The following is a 19,548-nucleotide window of genomic DNA, read 5'->3' on the forward strand; positions in this document are numbered from 1 at the left end:
GTGAGCGAGAGAGTGAGCGGGAGAGTGAGCGGGAGAGTGAGCGAGAGGGTGAGCGAGAGAGTGAGCGGGAGAGTGAGCAGGAGAGTGAACGAGAGAGTGAGCGAGAGAGTGAGCGAGAGAGTGAGCGAGTGAGTGAGCGAGAGGTGGGGGTTTACGTAAAACAAAGTTAAAAAAAAATTACGAAATGATGAACGAAGCAAAGTGCCGACTACACCGAGAATCTTCTTGTTTCCACTGATCGTAAAATAAAGGAGATGGGGAGTAGGAGGGGGAGGGATAGAGGGAGAGGAGGGAGGGAGAGGAGGGAGGGAGGGAGGAGATGGGGAGAAGGAGGGATGGAGGGAGGGAGAGGAGGGAGAGATGGGATGGGGAGAAGGAGGGATGGAGGGATGGAGGCAGAGGAGGGAGGGAGTAGATGGGGAGGAGGGATGGAGGGATAGGAGGGAGGAGATGGGGAGAAGGATGGATGGAGGGATGGAGGCAGAGGAGGGAGGGAGTAGATGGGGAGAAGGAGGGATGGAGGGAGGGAGAGGAGGGAGGGAGGAGATGGGGAGAAGGAGGGATGGAGGCAGAGGAGGGAGGGAATAGATGGGGAGAAGGAGGGATGGAGGGAGGGAGAGGAGGGAGGGAGTAGATGGGGAGAAGGAGGGATGGAGGGAGGGAGAGGAGGGAGGGAGGAGATGGGGAGAAGGATGGATGGAGGGATGGAGGCAGAGGAGGGAGGGAGTAGATGGGGAGAAGGAGGGATGGAGGGAGGGAGAGGAGGGAGGGAGTAGATGGGGAGAAGGAGGGATGGAGGGAGGGAGAGGAGGGAGGGAGGAGATGGGGAGAAGGATGGATGGAGGGATGGAGGCAGAGGAGGGAGGGAGTAGATGGGGAGAAGGAGGGATGGAGGGATAGGAGGCAGCGAGGGTTCGTGCATCACGGATAGATGTTGTGAAACGCCCTTCTCGCGGGCATCGAAGAGGTGCCATACCCTGGCTCGCCAACAGGAGGTGGCACAGCAAGTGGATGAATCGCCATCTGTTCCATCCGTACGCAGGACGGAGTGTCGCTGCCCCCTCGCGCAAGACCCTGCGGGCGGACTTCCCACGCGACTCATCATTAGCTGAGGTTGGGACCATCCAACATAAGCCAATGTAGCGGTTGGACTCTTCTCAAAAACGTCATAGGACTCAGTAGGCAGCTCTCGCGAACAAACGGCTACAACTACACTGGGTCAAGAGATGCCGAGGGCATAACCCCATGGCAGAGGTCGCAACCGGGCACCCGATACCCGTACCCTACCCGATACCCGGCTACCCGTACCCGGCCGGGTACGGGTACGGCTACCCGTTTGCGACCCTGGTGCGGCCGGGTACGGGTAGCCGCACGTGACTCACCCCAACCAATGAGTCAGAAGGCCGTGAGTCACTGGTGAGTCGCCGTTTGTCACTCATTTCCCAACGTCTTGTCTCTTCTCACAATTCAAGTTCCTAGAATCAACCCACCCGCGCCTGCAACGTGGCTTCATCCCAGAGGTCGCAATCAGGTACCCGATACCCGTACCCTACCCGTACGTACCTGGCCGGGTCCGGGTAGGGTACGGCCGGGTACGGGTACCCGTTTGCGACCCTGGTGCGGCCGGGTACGGGTAGCCGCACGTGACTCACCCCAACCAATGAGTGAGAAGGCCGTGAGTCACTGGTGAGTCACCGTCTGTCACTCATTTCCCAACGTCTTGTCTCTTCTCACAATTCAAGTTCCTAGAATCAACCCATCCACGCCTGCAACATGGCTTCATCCCAGAGGTCGCAATCAGGTACCCGATACCCGTACCCTACCCGTACCCGGCCGGGTACCCGGCCGGGTACGGGTAGGGTACGGGTACGGCCGGGTACGGGTACCCGTTTACGACCCTGGTGCGGCCGGGTACGGGTAAGGAATCAAAACCCGTTTGCGACCTCTGCCCCTCGTGCGTGTTTCTGCGGCGGATTATTCCGTCGCCGTGAAACTTTGTCAGGGGTGCGGAGATTTACCGAGTTCACGGCCGCAGCACGGAACTTTCCACGCGCCGCGCACAGACGCAAGGGATTAGGATCACGCAAATTAACCCGTGAAAGCGTTAACCAATGGGAAAAACACCCCCTCCCCCACACACACACACAGATGTTAAGCGGTTGCAAGCGAGGCGGTGTGAGGCCAAGCGATGAAAGATTCACAGGAATGTCTCTCTTTCTCATCACAAATCTAACGATGCACCAACGAATGAGATCGTTTCCATTATTTGAAATTAAGTTGACAAACCGTGAACCCCCATAGAGGGTTTAGCCCCGATTAAGGATTAGGCTTTATGGATGTGCACGGGGTCGCTGGCTTTTAAAACGAACGTCCCAGCATCTCGAAATCTGCCAAACATCGCATAGCATCGCATCTCGATCATGTACCTGCTAATAGGGTTTTTCCCCTTTTTTTTGGCAACAAAACTGACACCTTTTGCAAGGAATCATGCTTACATTAACCACAATACCTGCAGTCAAATGCAAACAAAAAACAATACCCTGATAATTTATACATTGTCTTTGAAACTGATTCAAAGATGCAAAAAAAAATACTCTGATCATTTATGCATTTTCTTTGAAACTGAAAATGTATGCATTGTCTTTGAAACTGATTCAAAGATGCAAAAAAAATACTCTGATAATTTATGCATTTTCTTTGAAACTGAAAATGTATGCATTGTCTTTGAAACTGATTCAAAGATGCAAAAAAAATACTCTGATAATTAATGCATTGTCTTTGAATCAGTTTCAAAGACAATGCATAAATGATCAGAGTATTGTTTTTTTATTTGCATTTGACTGCAGGTGTTGTGGTTAATGTAAGCATGATTCCTTGCAAAAGGTGTCAGTTTTGTTGCCCAAAAAAAAGGGGAAACCCCACTATTAGTATATTTTGCTACTGGCAAAGGAGATCACATGACATGTAACCTGCCGTTTGCCCTGCTGCTGCCGAGCCTTGGGCACCCCCAGTGGCAGCTGTCCCCTTGCGAGACCCAAGGTGTGACACGGCACTTGCCTGATTCGAGCAGAAGGGGCCCGACGTCGCTCTGTGTAGGTTACCCCAGGTAAGTCTACATGTGTAGGTTACCCCAGGTAAGTCCACTTGAGGTTACCCCAGGTAAGTCTACTTGTGGTTACCCCAGGTAAGTCTACTTGTGGGTTACCCCAGGTAAGTCCATGTGTAGGTTACCCCAGGTAAGTCTACTTGTGGTTACCCCAGGTAAGTCCATGTGTGGGTTACCCCAGGTAAGTCTACTCGTGGAGGTTACCCCAGGTAAGTCTACTTGTGGTTACCCCAGGTAAGTCTACTTGTGGGTTACCCCAGGGAAGTCCATGCGTAGGTTACCCCAGGTAAGTCCACGTGTAGGTTACCCCAGGGAAGTCCACGTGTGGGTTACCCCAGGGAAGTCCACGTGTGGGTTACCCCAGGTAAGTCTACTTGTGGTTACCCCAGGTAAGTCCATGTGTGGGTTACCCCAGGTAAGTCCACGTGTGGGTTACCCCAGGTAAGTCCATGTGCAGGTTACTCCAGGTAAGTCTACTTGTGGTTACCCCAGGTAAGACCACGTTCAGGCAACTTGCCAAGAGGTGGTTGGCTGCTAGACTAGCAAAAGATTCGCACTGGATACGGTCACATTGGCCAATGCGATTTGTACATTCTTAACGATGCATTGAGAGTTCGATGTAAAGCTTTCGTGACTGCAGGGATTCATCTTCTTGGTTCTTTCCGCAAAGTCACGTAGAATGGAAATAATAAAATAATAAAAATAAAACAATAAAATAATTCTCACGACGTTTCGGCCACAACGCAAACACGGCTGCTTGCGTTGTGGCCGAAACGTCGTGAGAATTATTTTATTATGTTTTATTTTTTTTTATTTTATTATTTTCCTTCTACGTGACTTTACCGAAAGAACCAAGAATATGAATCCCTGCAGTCACGAAAGTTTTATATCAAAACTTAACACCTGTTTTGTTGCCAATGTGTAAAGTTTCGATGTAAAGCTTTCGTGACTGCAGGGATTCATCTTCGTGGTTCTTTCGGTAAAGTCACGTAGAAGGGAAATAATAAAATAATAAAAATAAAACTTTTTTATAAAAATACAACTTTTTTTATTTTATTTTATTATTTCCCTTCTACATGACTTAACCGTAGAAGGGAAATAATAAAATAAAATAAAAAAAGTTTTAGTTTTATTATTTTATTAAATCCCTTCTACGTCACTTTACCGAAAGAACCACGAAGATGCATTGAGAGGAGTTCGTTTCGCTGCCGAGATCACGCCGTTCGCGTCTGGCCAGCGTGTGGCGCGGACGTGAACGCCTCTGGGTTTCTCTCCGGCGTGACGGGCAGAAGCGTCGAGAGGGATTTGTGGGGACGTGGAGTTGATGCCACCCACCCCACCCCCCGGGTACGTCGCGAGGGAGCAATCGTCCCCCACGCCTCAGCGGCGTGAGAGCCTCAATTTCGCTCTCTCTCAGCGTAATCGCCACTAAAACCCTCTTATATTTTTTTTTTAAACGATCAGAGGAAACAAGAAGATGCTCGGTGTAGTCGGCACTTTGCTTCGTTCATCATTTCGTAATTTTTTTTTAAACTTTGCTTTATGTAAACCCCCACCTCTCGCTCGCTCCCTCGCTCGCTCCCTCGCTCGCTCTCTCGGTCGCTCTCTCTCGCTCACTCTCTCGCTCGCTCGCTCACTCTCTCGCTCACTCTCTCGCTCACTCTATCGCTCACTCTCTCACTTTTCAATGCTTTGCTTTATGTGCCCCCCCCCCCCCCCCCACTGTGTAAATGAAAGATTTCACAAAAGATTTCACGCTCTGCTCTCCTCCTCTTACCCCTTCCCTATTGTTATATTTTGCTACTGTCAAAGGAGGTCTCGTGATGTAAAGACATCATTGCAACTTTCAACGTCCACAGGATGAGTTCCGCAGAATTGGAAGGATGGTCCCCAATTTTTTCTTTTAAAAGGGGAGGACTGCACCAATTGCAAGTACCACCGGGGAAAGGTCCTGGCAGGGATTAGTCAACGTCGCCTTGCCAGACACGCCGAGGAGAGGCTTGCGGAGCCCCAATGTGGTTTCAGACCAGGGGAGGGTTTTTCATGGACACTGGCGGAGCCAGTGGGGGGTGGGTTGGCCCATGCCCCCCCCCCCACCCAATGATCCGATCGAAATCCATAATTTCGATCGGATCATTGGGGTTTATTAGTAATAAATTGGCATTTTGCGACCCCCACTGCTGTGTAGCAGCATATGATTACGTGACAGGGACTCTATGAGATGATAGGACAATAGTCTGAGTCCATAATTGGCAATAAGTAACGGCAAAGCGGTTATAAGTGACTCACAGAATTGTGCGCAGTTGCGTATACAGCACACGACTTCCCTGAAGGCATCAACAGCTTCAGCGAGCGCGATGCCGATCACACAACACGGTTCGAATTCGACCCTCGATCGATGGCTGCGCCATCGCCGCACATGCGTTGAAATAAAAAACAAGGGACAAGTCCTTACTTACTAACAACTCCTTACTTTATGAGACCTCCTTTACCAGTGGCAAAATGTAGTAGTAGGTTTTAACCCTTCCAACTGGTACAAAACTACTCTGATAGTGCGCTGTTTTAGAGTTGTACGCCTTTTGGCGTCATCTGGTCCAACACCAATGGAGACTAGGCTCTAAGAAAAGCTGTCTCGGGTGTGGACCAATCAACTTCAAGGACAGTGCATATCATCATCATTATCAGAGTTGTTTCTTTTTGTTTGCATTTTGACTGCTTGTGTTGTGGTTATTGCAAACATGATCCCTTTTATAACGGTGTCAGTTTTGTACCAGTTGAAAGGGTAAAACCCTATTACTATAACTCCTTACTTACTAACAACTCCTCTATCATTTGCCATTGCTGGAGGGGTTGCCCCCCCCCTACCTGAAAATCCTGGCTCCGCCGTTGTTCATGGAGGCCATTTTTGCTCTGTCCGTCTGCTACAGCAGAGGTGTAGGGGATTTCAACAGGACATTACATCTCGGCTTCGTTGAACTGGTCACAGATCCTTGAAAGATCTGGGAAAAGTCCCATCGGTGAGCTCCTCCGGCAGGCAAGGCTGCATTGGCTGGGTCATGTAGCCCGCATGCCCAGCCACCGCATGCCTAAACAGCTTTTGTTCGGCCGGATCGAGGGGGCTAAACGGGCGCGGCACGGGCTAGAGAAGAAGAGACGGAGTGATGTGGTACAAAAGTTGGAGTGATGTGGTACAGAAGATGGAGTGATGTGGTAAAGGAGTTGGAGTGATGTGGTACAGGAGATGGAGTGATGTGGTACAGGAGATGGAGTGATGTGGTATAGGAGGACGTGGAGCTGAGTGGACTTGCCGATGACTGGTACCAGCGGTGTCAAGATCGGCCTCTGTGGAGGAGGCTCGTGAAGGACGCTGCTACTGGCCAGTTGGAGGCAGTCGCCCTCCAACAACAACGGAGGGCAGAGGAGCGACGCTCACAACAACGAGCGGAGCGCCGGGTGGATAAAACGCAGCGATTTTACACATTGGGGAGCACAGGTGGTGCATCGTCCAGCCATCTCAGTCAGTCGACGCATGGCACCTGCGTCTTGCCCCCGTGACCTCCTATCAGCGGGCCTTCGACACTTCACGTGGCCTCACAGTGCACCTAGCCTGGCACGCGACCGCCACCACCACCAACAACACCAGTGGCGATTATCCGGACCGGTCCTGGGGGCCTCACCGCCAGGGTCGACTCAGCCTCAACTGAGTACCTGGAGCAATGTGTGAGTACCCACCTGTTACTGGGGAGACAAAGGCGGTCGGGCGTGGTGCTGAACACCCACCCCCTCGTGTACCGTTCCGGCCTTCATAGCTCCTCGCTAACAGCACTTGCCCCTACAGTCTGTTAAGGCTATACGGGGGATCTTTGTCTTTTGTGCCTCTCTATCTCTGCTCACAAGATGTTATTTCGGCTGCCCCCCCCACCTCGCGACCAACTCCGCACTTGCCCTACGGTCTCCACGGAGCCTACACGGGACACCTTTGTCAGTATCACATTGCCCCCCCCCCACTCTCGCTCCTCTCTCTCTGACCGCTGTTCATGGTGCCCGGCTCGACTGGGCATCGACCGAGTTACCGCCGGGGAGACAAAGGCGGTCGGGCGAGGTTGATTGGCCCCGCCCCCCCCATCCATCCACCACCACCATCCCCATCCACCCGCCCATTCACCCCCCCCACCATCCTCCACCCCCCATGAACCCCCCCACCCCCAATCCACCCCCATTCCACCCCCACCATCCTCCACCCCCCACCCCCCATCCCCCCCATCCCCTCACTCCCCCACCCCCCACCATCCCCCCCCCACCATCCACCCCCCATCCCCCATCCCCCACAATCACCCCCCCCCACCATCCCCACACCCCCCATCCCCTCCACCCGCCATCCACCCCCCACCACCATCCTCCCCCCACCCCCCACCCCACCACCCACCCCCATCCCCCCCATCCCCCCACCATCCCCACCCGACCACCCCCCATCCCCCCACCCCCACAATCACCCCCCCCCCCCACCATCCACCCCCCACCCCCCCCCCCACTCCCCCACCCCCCACCATCCCCCCCCCACCATCCACCCCCCACTCCCCCACCCCTCCCCCCCACCACCCCCCTCGTGGTTGCCACCGCGGCAGCGCCCCCCCCACCACCACCAGGCGCTGCTCTCTGCACGGCACTTGCCCCTCGCCACCACCACCACCCGCACGGCAGCGTTGGCGAGGCTACCCGGGGCACCTTTGCCTCTGTCGCTATTCACGTTCCGGGGCCCCGCATCTCGCGGCAAGGTCACCACCAGCACCACTAGTCGAGCCGGGCCACGCTGCGGCCTTTGTCGCTAAACACTTTAAAGCGACGTTAATATTGTTGTTGTGGTTGTTGTGGTGGTTGTTGTTGTTGTCAGCGAGGTAGATTAAGTGGTGGTGGTGGTGGTTGTTGTTGTTGTGACGACTTCGCCGTTCTCCGGAAGATGCTGGGGGTCGTCTCGAGAAGGCCTGCAGGCCTCAACGTGGTGAGTAGCGAGCAGAGTGAGTGTCACTGTGTGTGTGTGTCAGTGTGTGTGTGTGTGTCACTGTGTGTGTGTCACTGTGTGTCAGTGTGTCGGTGTGTGTGTGTCACTGTGTGTGTGTTAGTGTGTGTGTGTCAGTGTGTGTGTGTCACTGTGTGTGTGTGTGTGTCACTGTGTGTGTGTCACTGTGTGTCAGTGTGTCGGTGTGTGTGTGTCACTGTGTGTGTGTGTTAGTGTGTGTGTGTCACTGTGTGTCAGTGGGTGTGTGTCACTGTGTGTCACTGTGTGTCAGTGTGTGTGTGTGTCAGTGTGTGTGTGTGTCACTGTGTGTGTGTCACTGTGTGTCAGTGGGTGTGTCACTGTGTGTGTCACTGTGTGTCAGTGTGTGTATGTGTGTGTCAGTGTGTGTGTGTGTCACTGTGTGTGTGTCACTGTGTGTGTGTCAGTGGGTGTGTGTCACTGTGTGTGTGTCACTGTGTCAGTGTGTCGGTGTGTGTGTGTTAGTGTGTGTGTGTCACTGTGTCAGTGGGTGTGTGTCACTGTGTGTCACTGTGTGTGTGTGTCAGTGTGTGTGTGTGTCACTGTGTGTGTGTCACTGTGTGTGTCGGTGTGTGTGTCAGTGTGTGTGTGTGTGTTAGTGTGTGTGTGTTAGTGTGTGTGTGTTAGTGTGTGTGTGTCAGTGTGTGAGTGTGTCACTGTGTGTGTGTCAATGTGTGTGTGTGTGTGTCAGTGTGTGTCGGTGTGTGTGTGTGTCAGTGTGTGTCTCAGTGTGTGTGTGTTAGTGTGTGTGTTAGTGTTTGTGTCTAGTGTGTGTCGGTGTGTCGGTGTGTGTGTGTTAGTGTGTGTGTCGGTGTGTTTATGTCGTAGTCTCGTGGTAATTAATTGAAGGTGGAGGGGTTACCAGCCCCTCGCACCCGTCCATCAGCCCCACCAAAACTAACCACTTGCCTGGGTATTTTGTACCATCGGACACTCCACCCCCACAACTCCCAATCGGTGATGGGGCAGTTGTGTGCTTATGACCGACTCCAGTTTGACAGCAGAGGACTCACTCCGAATCAGTCGAGCGGCAATATCTTTTCATCGGTTGCGTAACGCTGTGTGGAAGCTACCTGGTCTGTCGCTCCGCACGAAGCTTCAGGTCTTCTCGGCCACAGTCATTCCCTCCCTTCTCTACGCTTGCGAAACGTGGACCCCCCTAATGGAGCATCTTTGCCGGTTGGAAACATTTAGGCTGGCCTGCCTACGATCCATCCTGGGTTTAACCAGGCTGGATTGTGTGAGGAGCTCACAAATCCTTGAAAGATCTGGGCAAAGTCCCATTGGTGAGCTCCACCGGCAGGCAAGGCTGCGTTGACTGGGTTATGTAGCCCGCATGCCCAGCCACCGCATGCCCAAGCAGCTTTTGTTCGGCCGGATCGAGGGGGCTAAACGGGCGCGGCACGGGCTAGAGAAGAGATGGAGTCATGTGGTACAGGAGGACGTAGAGCTGAGTGGACTTGCCTATGACCGGTACCAGCGGTGTCAAGATCGGCCTCTGTGGAGGAGGCTCGTGAAGGACGCTGCTGGGCAGTTGGAGGCAGTCGCCCTCCAACGACAACGGAGGGCGGAGGAGCGACCCTCACAACAACGAGCGGAGCGCCGGGTGGCTAAAGCACACCAAGTTGGCACAGTAGGGGGCACAGGTGGTGCATCAGCCAGTCATCTCGGTCAGTCGACCCGTGGCACCTGCTGGGTCTGCCCCGTGACCTCCTGCCAGCGGGCGTTCGACACTTCACGTGGGGAGCGGTGGTGCAGCGGTTAGCGCTACGCTGCGCTACGGACCTGGCGACCAGAGTTCGATTCCCGCTCACGGCCAACACCAGTGGCGATTATCTGAACCGGTCCTGGGCCTCCCCTAGGTCGACTCAGCCTCAAATGAGTACCTGGTGCGGTGCGTAAACATCGGCACTGGGGAGACAAAGGCGACCGGGCGTGGTGCTGGCCACCCACCCCCTCGTGTGGTGTGCCGGCCTTCACAGGTGCTACTACTCGCTAACAGCACTTGCCCCAGCAGTCTGTTACAGGCTACACGGGGGAATCTTTGCCTTTGAAGAAGGGCAATTTCCCGAAACGTCGCCGATTTGTATGCAGTGTCGTTGACGCTGAACATGTATGTTGGGCGGGCGGGCGTGGGGGGGGGTAGGCAATGAAGTCCAGTGGTTACCGCACTGCGCTACGAACCGGGCAAACCTGAGTTCGATTCCCGGCGATGGCAACGAACGGGTCAGTGGCGAGTGACAGCTGAACCAGTCCAGCGTGGCCGGCAATCTCCTCCAACCCGCGCTGCCCAGCGTGGTGAAGTATGGTCAAACAGCCCCCATTACTTTCATGCACGTGAAATAATTCCACGTAAGGTGACGGTGTGTTTCGGAATTCGAAGGGTAAACGGGGCGTTGGTTAATTTTTAAATCCTTTATATTAAGTTCACTTGCGCGCTTGCTTGCTTGCTTACGACCGTGCAAATCTTTCGGTCGTTTTTTAACCCACTTCCCGTGATCCAATCGAGCTGACATTTTCCGCACATACTCGTTGTGCGTGACAATTAATGTTCGTGGAAAGACATTTCAAAATTTTACACTTTTTAGGACAAAAATATTATATTTAATTACCAATTGCTTAAAGGTGGCAGGCAATCATCTGACCCATAGGTGGCAGCCATCTCAAGCCAGAGGACGAGAGGACTCTAGCCGCCACGCATATATAGGATTTAAAGTTAAAAACTTTGTTTTTACGGGTTATACTTGTTACAAAGTTGCATTCGACTTATCCACCTCGCCCAGTAACAGTGGCGATTATACGGACCGATCATCCTGGCTCTCCCGAAGGTCAACTCGGCCTTCAAACGTTGCGTGAACTTCGGCACCGTGGTGCCCGCCACCCACCCGCTCGCTCCCTCGTGTGCCATGCCGGCCTTCTCGCTCACTGACAGCGCTTCCCCCCCCCCCCCCAACTGTAAAGGCTCTATTTGGGAGATCTTTGATCACTTTTTGTTTGTGTTCAGGCCAAGGTGTGTGTGTGCGTGTGTTGCGCAATGGGTTGTGTAACGACGCGGGGAATGGGTTGCACGCCAGAACGGGTCCGCGTGAACCCTTTGCCGAATGCACCGCTAGCCACCGTCATCGCCGTCGCCCCTTAACATCCCTTTGCCAATCCACTGCTGGATGAAGGCCTCTCCGTGCCGTGCGGGTCACGCTTAGTTTGACCGTACTTGCCCACGCAGGCCAGCGCGGGGTCGGTGACCGTGGGGAGCCAGTAGGTGTTGGGGCTTAGTGCAGCAGGGTACCGTGGGGGACATCTGTAATTTGACTGCACTGCCCACTGAAGCCTGTAGCATCTAAAATAATGCACTCAAAGACAATGCACTATCAGCTTTGTGCTGTGCGCCTTTTGGCGTCCTCTGGTCTAGCACCGATTGAGACGAGGCTCAAAAGAAAGCCGTCTTTGGTGTGTGGACCAATCCGTTTCAAGGGCAAAGCATATGTTATCAGTGTGTTTTTTAGTTTGCATTTTGACCACAAGCATTGTGGTTGAGTCTATGGGCAGTGTTGAGTCTATGGGCAGTGGTGAGTCTATGGGTAGTGTGAGTCTATGGGCAGTGTTGAGTCTATGGGCAGTGTTGAGTCTATGGGGAGTGCTGGTCTATGGGTAGTGTTGAGTCTATGGGCAGTGTTGAGTCTATGGGCAGTGTTGAGTCTATGGGCAGTGTTGAGTCTATGGGCAGTGTTGAGTCTATGGGCAGTGTTTAGTCTATGGGCAGTGTTGAGTCTATGGGCAGTGTTGAGTCTATGGGCAGTGTTGAGTCTATGGGTCGTGTTGAGTCTATGGGCAGTGTTGAGTCTATGGGCAGTGTTGAGTCTATGGGCAGTGTTGAGTCTATGGGCAGTGTTGAGTCTATGGGTAGTGTTGAGTCTATGGGCAGTGTTGAGTCTATGGGCAGTGTTGAGTCTATGGGTAGTGTTGAGTCTATGGGTAGTGGTGAGTCTATGGGCAGTGTTGAGTCTATGGGCAGTGTTGAGTCTATGGGTAGTGTTGAGTCTATGGGCAGTGTTGAGTCTATGGGCAGTGTTGAGTCTATGGGTAGTGTTGAGTCTATGGGCAGTGTTGAGTCTATGGGCAGTGTTGAGTCTATGGGTAGTGTTGAGTCTATGGGTAGTGGTGAGTCTATGGGCAGTGTTGAGTCTATGGGCAGTGTTGAGTCTATGGGCAGTGTTGAGTCTATGGGCAGTGTTGAGTCTATGGGTAGTGTTGAGTATGGGCAGTGTTGAGTCTATGGGCAATGCTGAGTCTATGGGCAGTATTGAGTCTATGGGCAGTGTTGAGTCTATGGGCAGTGTTGAGTCTATGGGCAGTGTTGAGTCTATGGGCAGTGTTGAGTCTATGGGCAATGCTGAGTCTATGGGCAGTGTTGAGTCTATGGGCAGTGTTGAGTCTATGCGTAGTGGTGAGTCTGTGGGCAGTGTTGAGTCTATGGTGCAGTGTTGAGTCTATGGTGCAGTGTTGAGTCTATGGGCAGTATTAGTCTATGGGCAGTGCGTGTGTAATTCACAAGCCGTACCCGTCACGGTCTGCGCACGCTGTTCGACGACCTCTGCTGTGTTTGTCTCGTCGCAAGATCGTATTTTTGACCCCCCCACCCCCCGCCACCGCCATCCCCGTAGAATTCTACGCGGTCACAATATCATCTCGCACCGGTACCGCAGGTCGCGGTTGGCTTGCGGCTCACTGCTGCCGTCGTGAGCGGGCGTGGAGGATTCTGACCCGTGCCTCTTGCGTGTTGTTTGCGTGTTGTTTGCGTGTTGTTTTTGCCGGGCGCGCAGATAGCGGCGCTGCGGCGCTTGCAGAGCACGCTGGTGATCGCCGAGCACAGCGATGCGGCGCTCGCACCCATCACCCTCAACGCCATCACGGCCGCGACGCGGCTGGGCGGCAACGTAACCTGCCTCGTGGCCGGCACCAACTGCGCACCGGTAGGCACACACCGGTAGGCACGAGCCGGTAGGCACGCGCCGGTAGGCACGCGCCGGTAGGCACGCGCCGGTAGGCACGCGCCGGTAGGCACGAGCCGGTAGGCACGCGCCGGTAGGCACGCGTCGGTAGGCACGCGTCGGTAGGCACGCGTCGGTAGGCACGAGCCGGTAGGCACGCGCCGGCAGGCACGAGCCGGTAGGCACGAGCCGGTAGGCACGCGCCGGTAGGCACGAGCCGGTAGGCACGCGCCGGTAGGCACGAGCCGGTAGGCACGCGACGGTAGGCACGAGCCGGTAGGCACGAGCCGGTAGGCACGCGCCGGTAGGCACGAGCCGGTAGGCACGCGACGGTAGGCACGAGCCGGTAGGCACGCGCCGGTAGGCACGAGCCGGTAGGCACGAGCCGGTAGGCACGCGCCGGTAGGCACGAGCCGGTAGGCACGCGCCGGTAGGCACGCGACGGTAGGCACGCGACGGTAGGCACGCGCCGGTAGGCACGAGCCGGTAGGCACGAGCCGGTAGGCACGCGCCGGTAGGCACGAGCCGGTAGGCACGCGTCGGTAGGCACGCGTCGGTAGGCACGCGTCGCTAGGCACGAGCCGGTAGGCACGAGCCGGTAGGCACGAGCCGGTAGGCACGAGCCGGTAGGCACGCGTCGGTAGGCACGAGCCGGTAGGCACGCGTCGGTAGGCACGAGCCGGTAGGCACGAGCCGGTAGGCACGAGCCGGCAGGCACGCGTCGGCAGGCACGAGCCGGTAGGCACGAGCCGGTAGGCACGCGTCGGTAGGCACGAGCCGGTAGGCACGCGTCGGTAGGCACGAGCCGGTAGGCACGAGCCGGCAGGCACGCGTCGGCAGGCACGAGCCGGCAGGCACGAGCCGGTAGGCACGAGCCGGTAGGCACGAGCCGGCAGGCACGCGTCGGTAGGCACGCGTCGGTAGGCACGCGTCGGTAGGCACGAGCCGGTAGGCACGAGCCGGTAGGCACGAGCCGGCAGGCACGAGCCGGCAGGCACGAGCCGGCAGGCACGAGCCGGTAGGCACGCGTCGGTAGGCACGAGCCGGTAGGCACGCGTCGGTAGGCACGAGCCGGTAGGCACGAGCCGGCAGGCACGAGCCGGCAGGCACGCGTCGGCAGGCACGAGCCGGTAGGCACGAGCCGGTAGGCACGAGCCGGCAGGCACGCGTCGGTAGGCACGCGTCGGTAGGCACGAGCCGGCAGGCACGCGTCGGCAGGCACGAGCCGGTAGGCACGCGTCGGCAGGCACGAGCCGGCAGGCACGAGCCGGCAGGCACGAGCCGGCAGGCACGAGCCGGCAGGCACGAGCCGGCAGGCACGAGCCGGCAGGCACGCGCCGGCAGGCACGAGCCGGCAGGCACGCGCCGGCAGGCACGAGCCGGCAGGCACGCGCCGGCAGGCACGAGCCGGCAGGCACGCGCCGGCAGGCACGAGCCGGCAGGCACGCGCCGGCAGGCACGAGCCGGCAGGCACGCGCCGGCAGGCACGAGCCGGTAGGCACGCGCCGGTAGGCACGCGCCGGTAGGCACGAGCCGGTAGGCACGAGCCGGTAGGCACGCGCCGGCAGGCACGAGCCGGCCGGCCTGCGGGCGGGCGGGCGTGCCAGGGAGAGAGGGACGGGCCCGGGAGGGACGGGCGGGGTTGACCACGTGGGGTTGACCACGTGGTGTTGACCGAGCGCTGAGTTGACCGTGCAGGATTGACCACACGGCGTTGACCATGTCCCCCGCTCTTGCTGACCACCCCCCCCAGGCTGTGCAGGCTCTCAAGAGCGTGAAGGGCGTGGGGAGAGTGATCGTGGCGCAAAACGACGCCTACAAAGGCTTCCTCCCCGGTGAGTCGGGCGCCACGGTGGCTAGGAGATGTTAACTACCTCGCCTGGTACGCAGGAGGTCGTGGGTTCGATCCCGACCCTGACGAAGCCTGCTGCTGAATATTTGGAGTGTGCGTGTCTCTCTCTCTCATCATCATCAGGCGTCTTCCGTTTGGCCGGGTAGAGGGGGGGGCTGCCAAACGGGTGGCCGGGTTCAAAGGTCGGGGTGCACAAACCGTTGCGTCAACGTTCCAGCCCAGGCACATTTTCATCGGCAATTCCTGAACGGTCATTGGTGAGATCGGAATAAGAATCAGAAAGGGTTTTATTCGCCATCAAAGTTTGCACAAACAAGGAATTTACTATGGCAGGAAGGTACATTCATTCAACATGTAGGAATCTTAAAACTTAAATAAGTGGTATACAGTCTAACTATACTAAAATTACAAAGTCTAACTTAATACTCAGGGGCTAAAGTATGTAAAATTTTGAATAAGTGTACAATATAAAATGTAAACTAGCCGTAATATACAATCCTTAAATACAAAAATACAAATAGGGTAACATAAAAAATGTTAAAGTAAGTGTAAAAATTATTTTAAGCCCTTGGCCTTGCTGAAGGATCGGCAAATGCCGGTTGTGTTTGCGGATGAGCTGATTATTAACGTGGTGGATGGTTAAGCTGATAATACGACCTTCTATGGCATCGGTTCCACATCATCATCATCGTCATCGTATTCATTTTGTGGCTCCGTGTGTTTGAGGATTCCTAAGCGATACCGAATCATCGTCGATTTTTTATTTTTGGGTGAGGCTACGTCGTGACCTCCCGCCACCCGACGCGGGACCAGACAAGTTGGAGCGTCACGCGGCGTGCAAGAGTCGGGTCTCGGCCCGCCCGCCCGCCGCTGTTGATGTCGATCAATTCCCGCTTGGGAAACCACGGAATCGTGCTCATTGTTTTCTTCGGTAAAGTCACGCTTCCGTGATAATTGGGTTTTTACCCTTCAATCTGGCAACAAAACTGACACCATTTTTTTTACAAGGAGTCGTGTTTGCATAGACCACAATACCTGCAGTCATAATGCAAACAAAAAACATAACTCTGATAATGTATGCACTGTCCTTGAAGTTGATTGGTCCACACCAGAGACAGCTTTCCTTAGAGCCTAGTCTCACATGGGTTGGACCAGATGACGCCAAATTGAAGGGTAAAAAACCAATTATCATATTTTTTACTGGAAAATGAGGTTTCACGCTTCCGTCTTGAAGACGGAAGCTCGTGTTGCCTCCGAAACGTTGTGATTTAATTTATTTTAATTTCTTTACCCACGTGACTTTACCGAAAAAACCAAAGAGCACGAGTCCTTGCAGTCACGAAAACTTCAAATCTAGAATCACGGAATCGTGTTCGAACGGAATCGTCGCCCTCGGTCGCGACGATCCGCGAGGATGAATTGCCCCGTTCCAGGCCCCGGGGCAACTGGGTAGCGCTTGGACTATGTTGACCTCTGACACCCCCCCCACCCATCCACCCCCCACCCTTTCACCCCTGACGCAGAGGAGCTGACTCCACTCATCCTCGCCGTGCAGACGCAGTTCCAGTTCACGCACATCTGCGCTGGAGCCACGGCGTTCGGGAAGGTGACGTCCCCCCTACCCCCTCCCCTCCCCCCTCCCCTACCCCTCCCCCTCCCCCTACCCCTCCCATCCTATCCCTACCCCTCCCCCTCCCCTACCCCTCCCCTACCCCTCCCATCCTATCCCTACCCCTCCCCACCCCCTCCCCTACCCCCCCTCCCCTACCCCTCCCCCCTACCCCCCCCCCCCTCCCCCCCCTACCCCTCCCCTACCCCCCCCCACCCCACCCCTCCCCCACCCCTACCCCCCCACCCCCCCTCCCCACCCCCACCCCTCCCCCCCCACCCCACCCCCCCCCCACCCCCCCCCCCCCCCCCCACCCCACCCCCCCCCCACCCCACCCTACCCCCCCACCCCACCCCCCCCACCCCCCCCCCCCCACCCCCCCACCCCACCCCACCCCCCCCTACCCCACCCCTCCCCACCCCACCCCACCCCCCCCCACCCCCCCCCCCCCTCCCCACCCACCCCCCCCCCACCCACCCCACCCCCTCCCCACCCCACCCCCCCACCCCACCCCCCCCCCCACCCCCCCCACCCCTCCCCACCCCCCACCCCTCCCCACCCCACCCCACCCCCACCCCCCCACCCCCCCCCACCCCCCCACCCCTCCCCACCCCTACCCCCCACCCCACCCCACCCCACCCCACCCCACCCCACCCCCCCCACCCCCACCCCCCACCCCACCCCACCCACCCCACCCCACCCCACCCCACCCCACCCCCCCCCACCCCCCCACCCCACCCCCCCCCCACCCCACCCACCCCACCCCACCCCCCCACCCCCCCCACCCCTCCCCACCCCACCCCACCCCACCCCACCCCACCCCACCCCCCCCACCCCACCCCCCACCCCACCCCACCCCCCCCACCCCTCCCCACCCCACCCCACCCCACCCCACCCCACCCCCCCCACCCCACCCCACCCCCACCCACCCCACCCCACCCCACCCCACCCACCCCACCCCACCCCACCCCCCCCCAACCCCTCCCCACCCCACCCCACCCCACCCCACCCCCCACCCCACCCCACCCCACCCCTCCCCACCCCTCCCCACCCACCCCACCCCTCCCCACCCCACCCCACCCCACCCCCCCACCCCACCCCACCCCCACCCCACCCCACCCCACCCCTCCCCACCCCTCCCCCACCCCTCCCCACCCCTCACCCCTCCCCCACCCCCACCCCTCCCCACCCCTCCCCTCCCCACCCCTCCCCACCCCACCCCTCCCCACCCCTCCCCACCCCACCCCTCCCCACCCCACCCCCTCCCCCACCCCTCCCCACCCCTCCCCTACCCCACCCCTCCCACCCCCTCCCCTACCCACCCCACCCCCCACCCCTCCCCTACCCCTCCCCACCCCACCCCTCCCCTACCCCACCCCTCCCCTACCCCTCCCCTCCCCTACCCCTCCCCACCCCTCCCCCTCCCCTACCCCACCCCTCCCCACCCCTCCCCTACCCCTCCCCTCCCCTACCCCTCCCACCCCTACCCCTCCCCTCCCCTCCCCTACCCCTCCCCTCCCCCTCCCCTCCCCCTCCCCTACCCCTCCCCTACCCCTCCCCTCCCCTCCCCCTCCCCTCCCCTACCCCTCCCCTACCCCTCCCCTACCCCTCCCCTACCCCTCCCCTCCCCTACCCCTCCCCTACCCCTCCCCTCCCCTACCCCTCCCCTACCCCTCCCCTCCCTCCCCTCCCCCTCCCCTCCCCTACCCCTCCCCTACCCCTCCCCTACCCCCTCCCCCTCCCCTCCCCCCTCCCCTACCCCTCCCCTACCCCTCCCCTACCCCTCCCCTCCCCTACCCCTCCCCTCCCCTCCCTCCCCTCCCCTCCCCTACCCCTCCCCTCCCCTCCCCTTCCCTCCCCTCCCCCTCCCCTCCCCTACCCCTCCCCTACCCCTCCCCTCCCCTACCCCTCCCCTCCCCTTCCCTCCCCCTCCCCTACCCCTCCCCTACCCCTCCCCTACCCCTCCCCTACCCCTCCCCTCCCCTACCCCTCCCCTACCCCTCCCCTCCCCTACCCCTCCCCTACCCCCTCCCCTCCCCTCCCCCTCCCCTCCCCTTCCCTCCCCTCCCCTACCCCTCCCCTACCCCTCCCCTCCCCCCTCCCCTCCCCTCCCCTCCCCTTCCCTCCCCTCCCCTACCCCTCCCCTACCCTTCACTACCCCTCCCCTACCCCTCCCCTACCCCTCCCCCCTCTGCTAGCCCTTCCCTACCCCTCCCCTACCCCTCCCCTACCCCTCCCCTCCCCTTCCCCTTCTCTACCCCTCCCCTACCCCTCCCCTACCCCTCCCCTCCCCTTCCCACCCCTCCCCACACCCCTACCCCTCCCCTACCCCTCCCCTCCCCTACCCCTCCCCACCCCTTCCCTCCCCTCCCCTACCCCTCCCCTTCCCTCCCCTCCCCCTCCCCTCCCCTACCCCTCCCCTACCCCTCCCCTACCCCTCCCCTCCCCTTCCCTCCCCTCCCCTACCCCTCCCCTACCCCTCCCCTACCCCTCCCCTACCCCTCCCCTCCCCTACCCCTCCCCTACCCCTTCCTCCCCTACCCCTCCCCTTCCCTCCCCTTCCCTCCCCTCCCCCTCCCCTCCCCTACCCCTCCCCTACCCCTCCCCTACCCCTCCCCTCCCCTTCCCTCCCCTCCCCTACCCCTCCCCTACCCCTCCCCTACCCCTCCCCTCCCCTACCCCTCCCCTCCCCTTCCCTCCCCTCCCCTACCCCTCCCCTCCCCTCCCCTCCCCTTCCCTCCCCTCCCCCTCCCCTCCCCTACCCCTCCCCTACCCCTCCCCTCCCCTACCCCTCCCCTCCCCTTCCCTCCCCTCCCCTACCCCTCCCCTACCCCTCCCCTACCCCTCCCCTACCCCTCCCCTCCCCTACCCCTCCCCTACCCCTCCCCTCCCCTACCCCTCCTCTACCCCTCCCCTCTCCCTCCCCTCCCCTTCCCTCCCCTCCCCTACCCCTCCCCT

At 58.6% G+C, this 19,548-nt stretch overlaps 2 protein-coding genes across 2 annotated transcripts in view; one reads left to right on the forward strand and one right to left on the reverse strand.

Annotated features, from left to right (window-relative positions):
- The window catches only part of LOC144950729 (fibroblast growth factor 10-like), a 34,516-nt gene extending 27,371 nt beyond the window's left edge, over positions 1–7,145 (reverse strand). The window contains exon 1 of the mRNA XM_078880802.1: positions 7,136–7,145. Within this exon, the coding sequence (XP_078736928.1) occupies positions 7,136–7,145 (10 nt within the window). The remainder of the gene's footprint in view (positions 1–7,135) is intronic.
- Positions 7,146–7,839: 694 nt separating this feature from the next.
- ETFA (electron transfer flavoprotein subunit alpha) overlaps positions 7,840–19,548 on the forward strand; it is a 21,957-nt gene continuing 10,248 nt past the window's right edge. The window contains exons 1-4 of the mRNA XM_078880803.1: positions 7,840–8,105; positions 12,962–13,111; positions 14,883–14,964; positions 16,505–16,587. Coding sequence (XP_078736929.1) covers positions 8,064–8,105; positions 12,962–13,111; positions 14,883–14,964; positions 16,505–16,587 — 357 coding nt within the window. The 5' untranslated portion in view covers positions 7,840–8,063. The remainder of the gene's footprint in view (positions 8,106–12,961; positions 13,112–14,882; positions 14,965–16,504; positions 16,588–19,548) is intronic.

Source organism: Lampetra fluviatilis, chromosome 59 (assembly GCF_964198595.1).
Source record: "Lampetra fluviatilis chromosome 59, kcLamFluv1.1, whole genome shotgun sequence".
NCBI lineage: Eukaryota > Metazoa > Chordata > Hyperoartia > Petromyzontiformes > Petromyzontidae > Lampetra > Lampetra fluviatilis.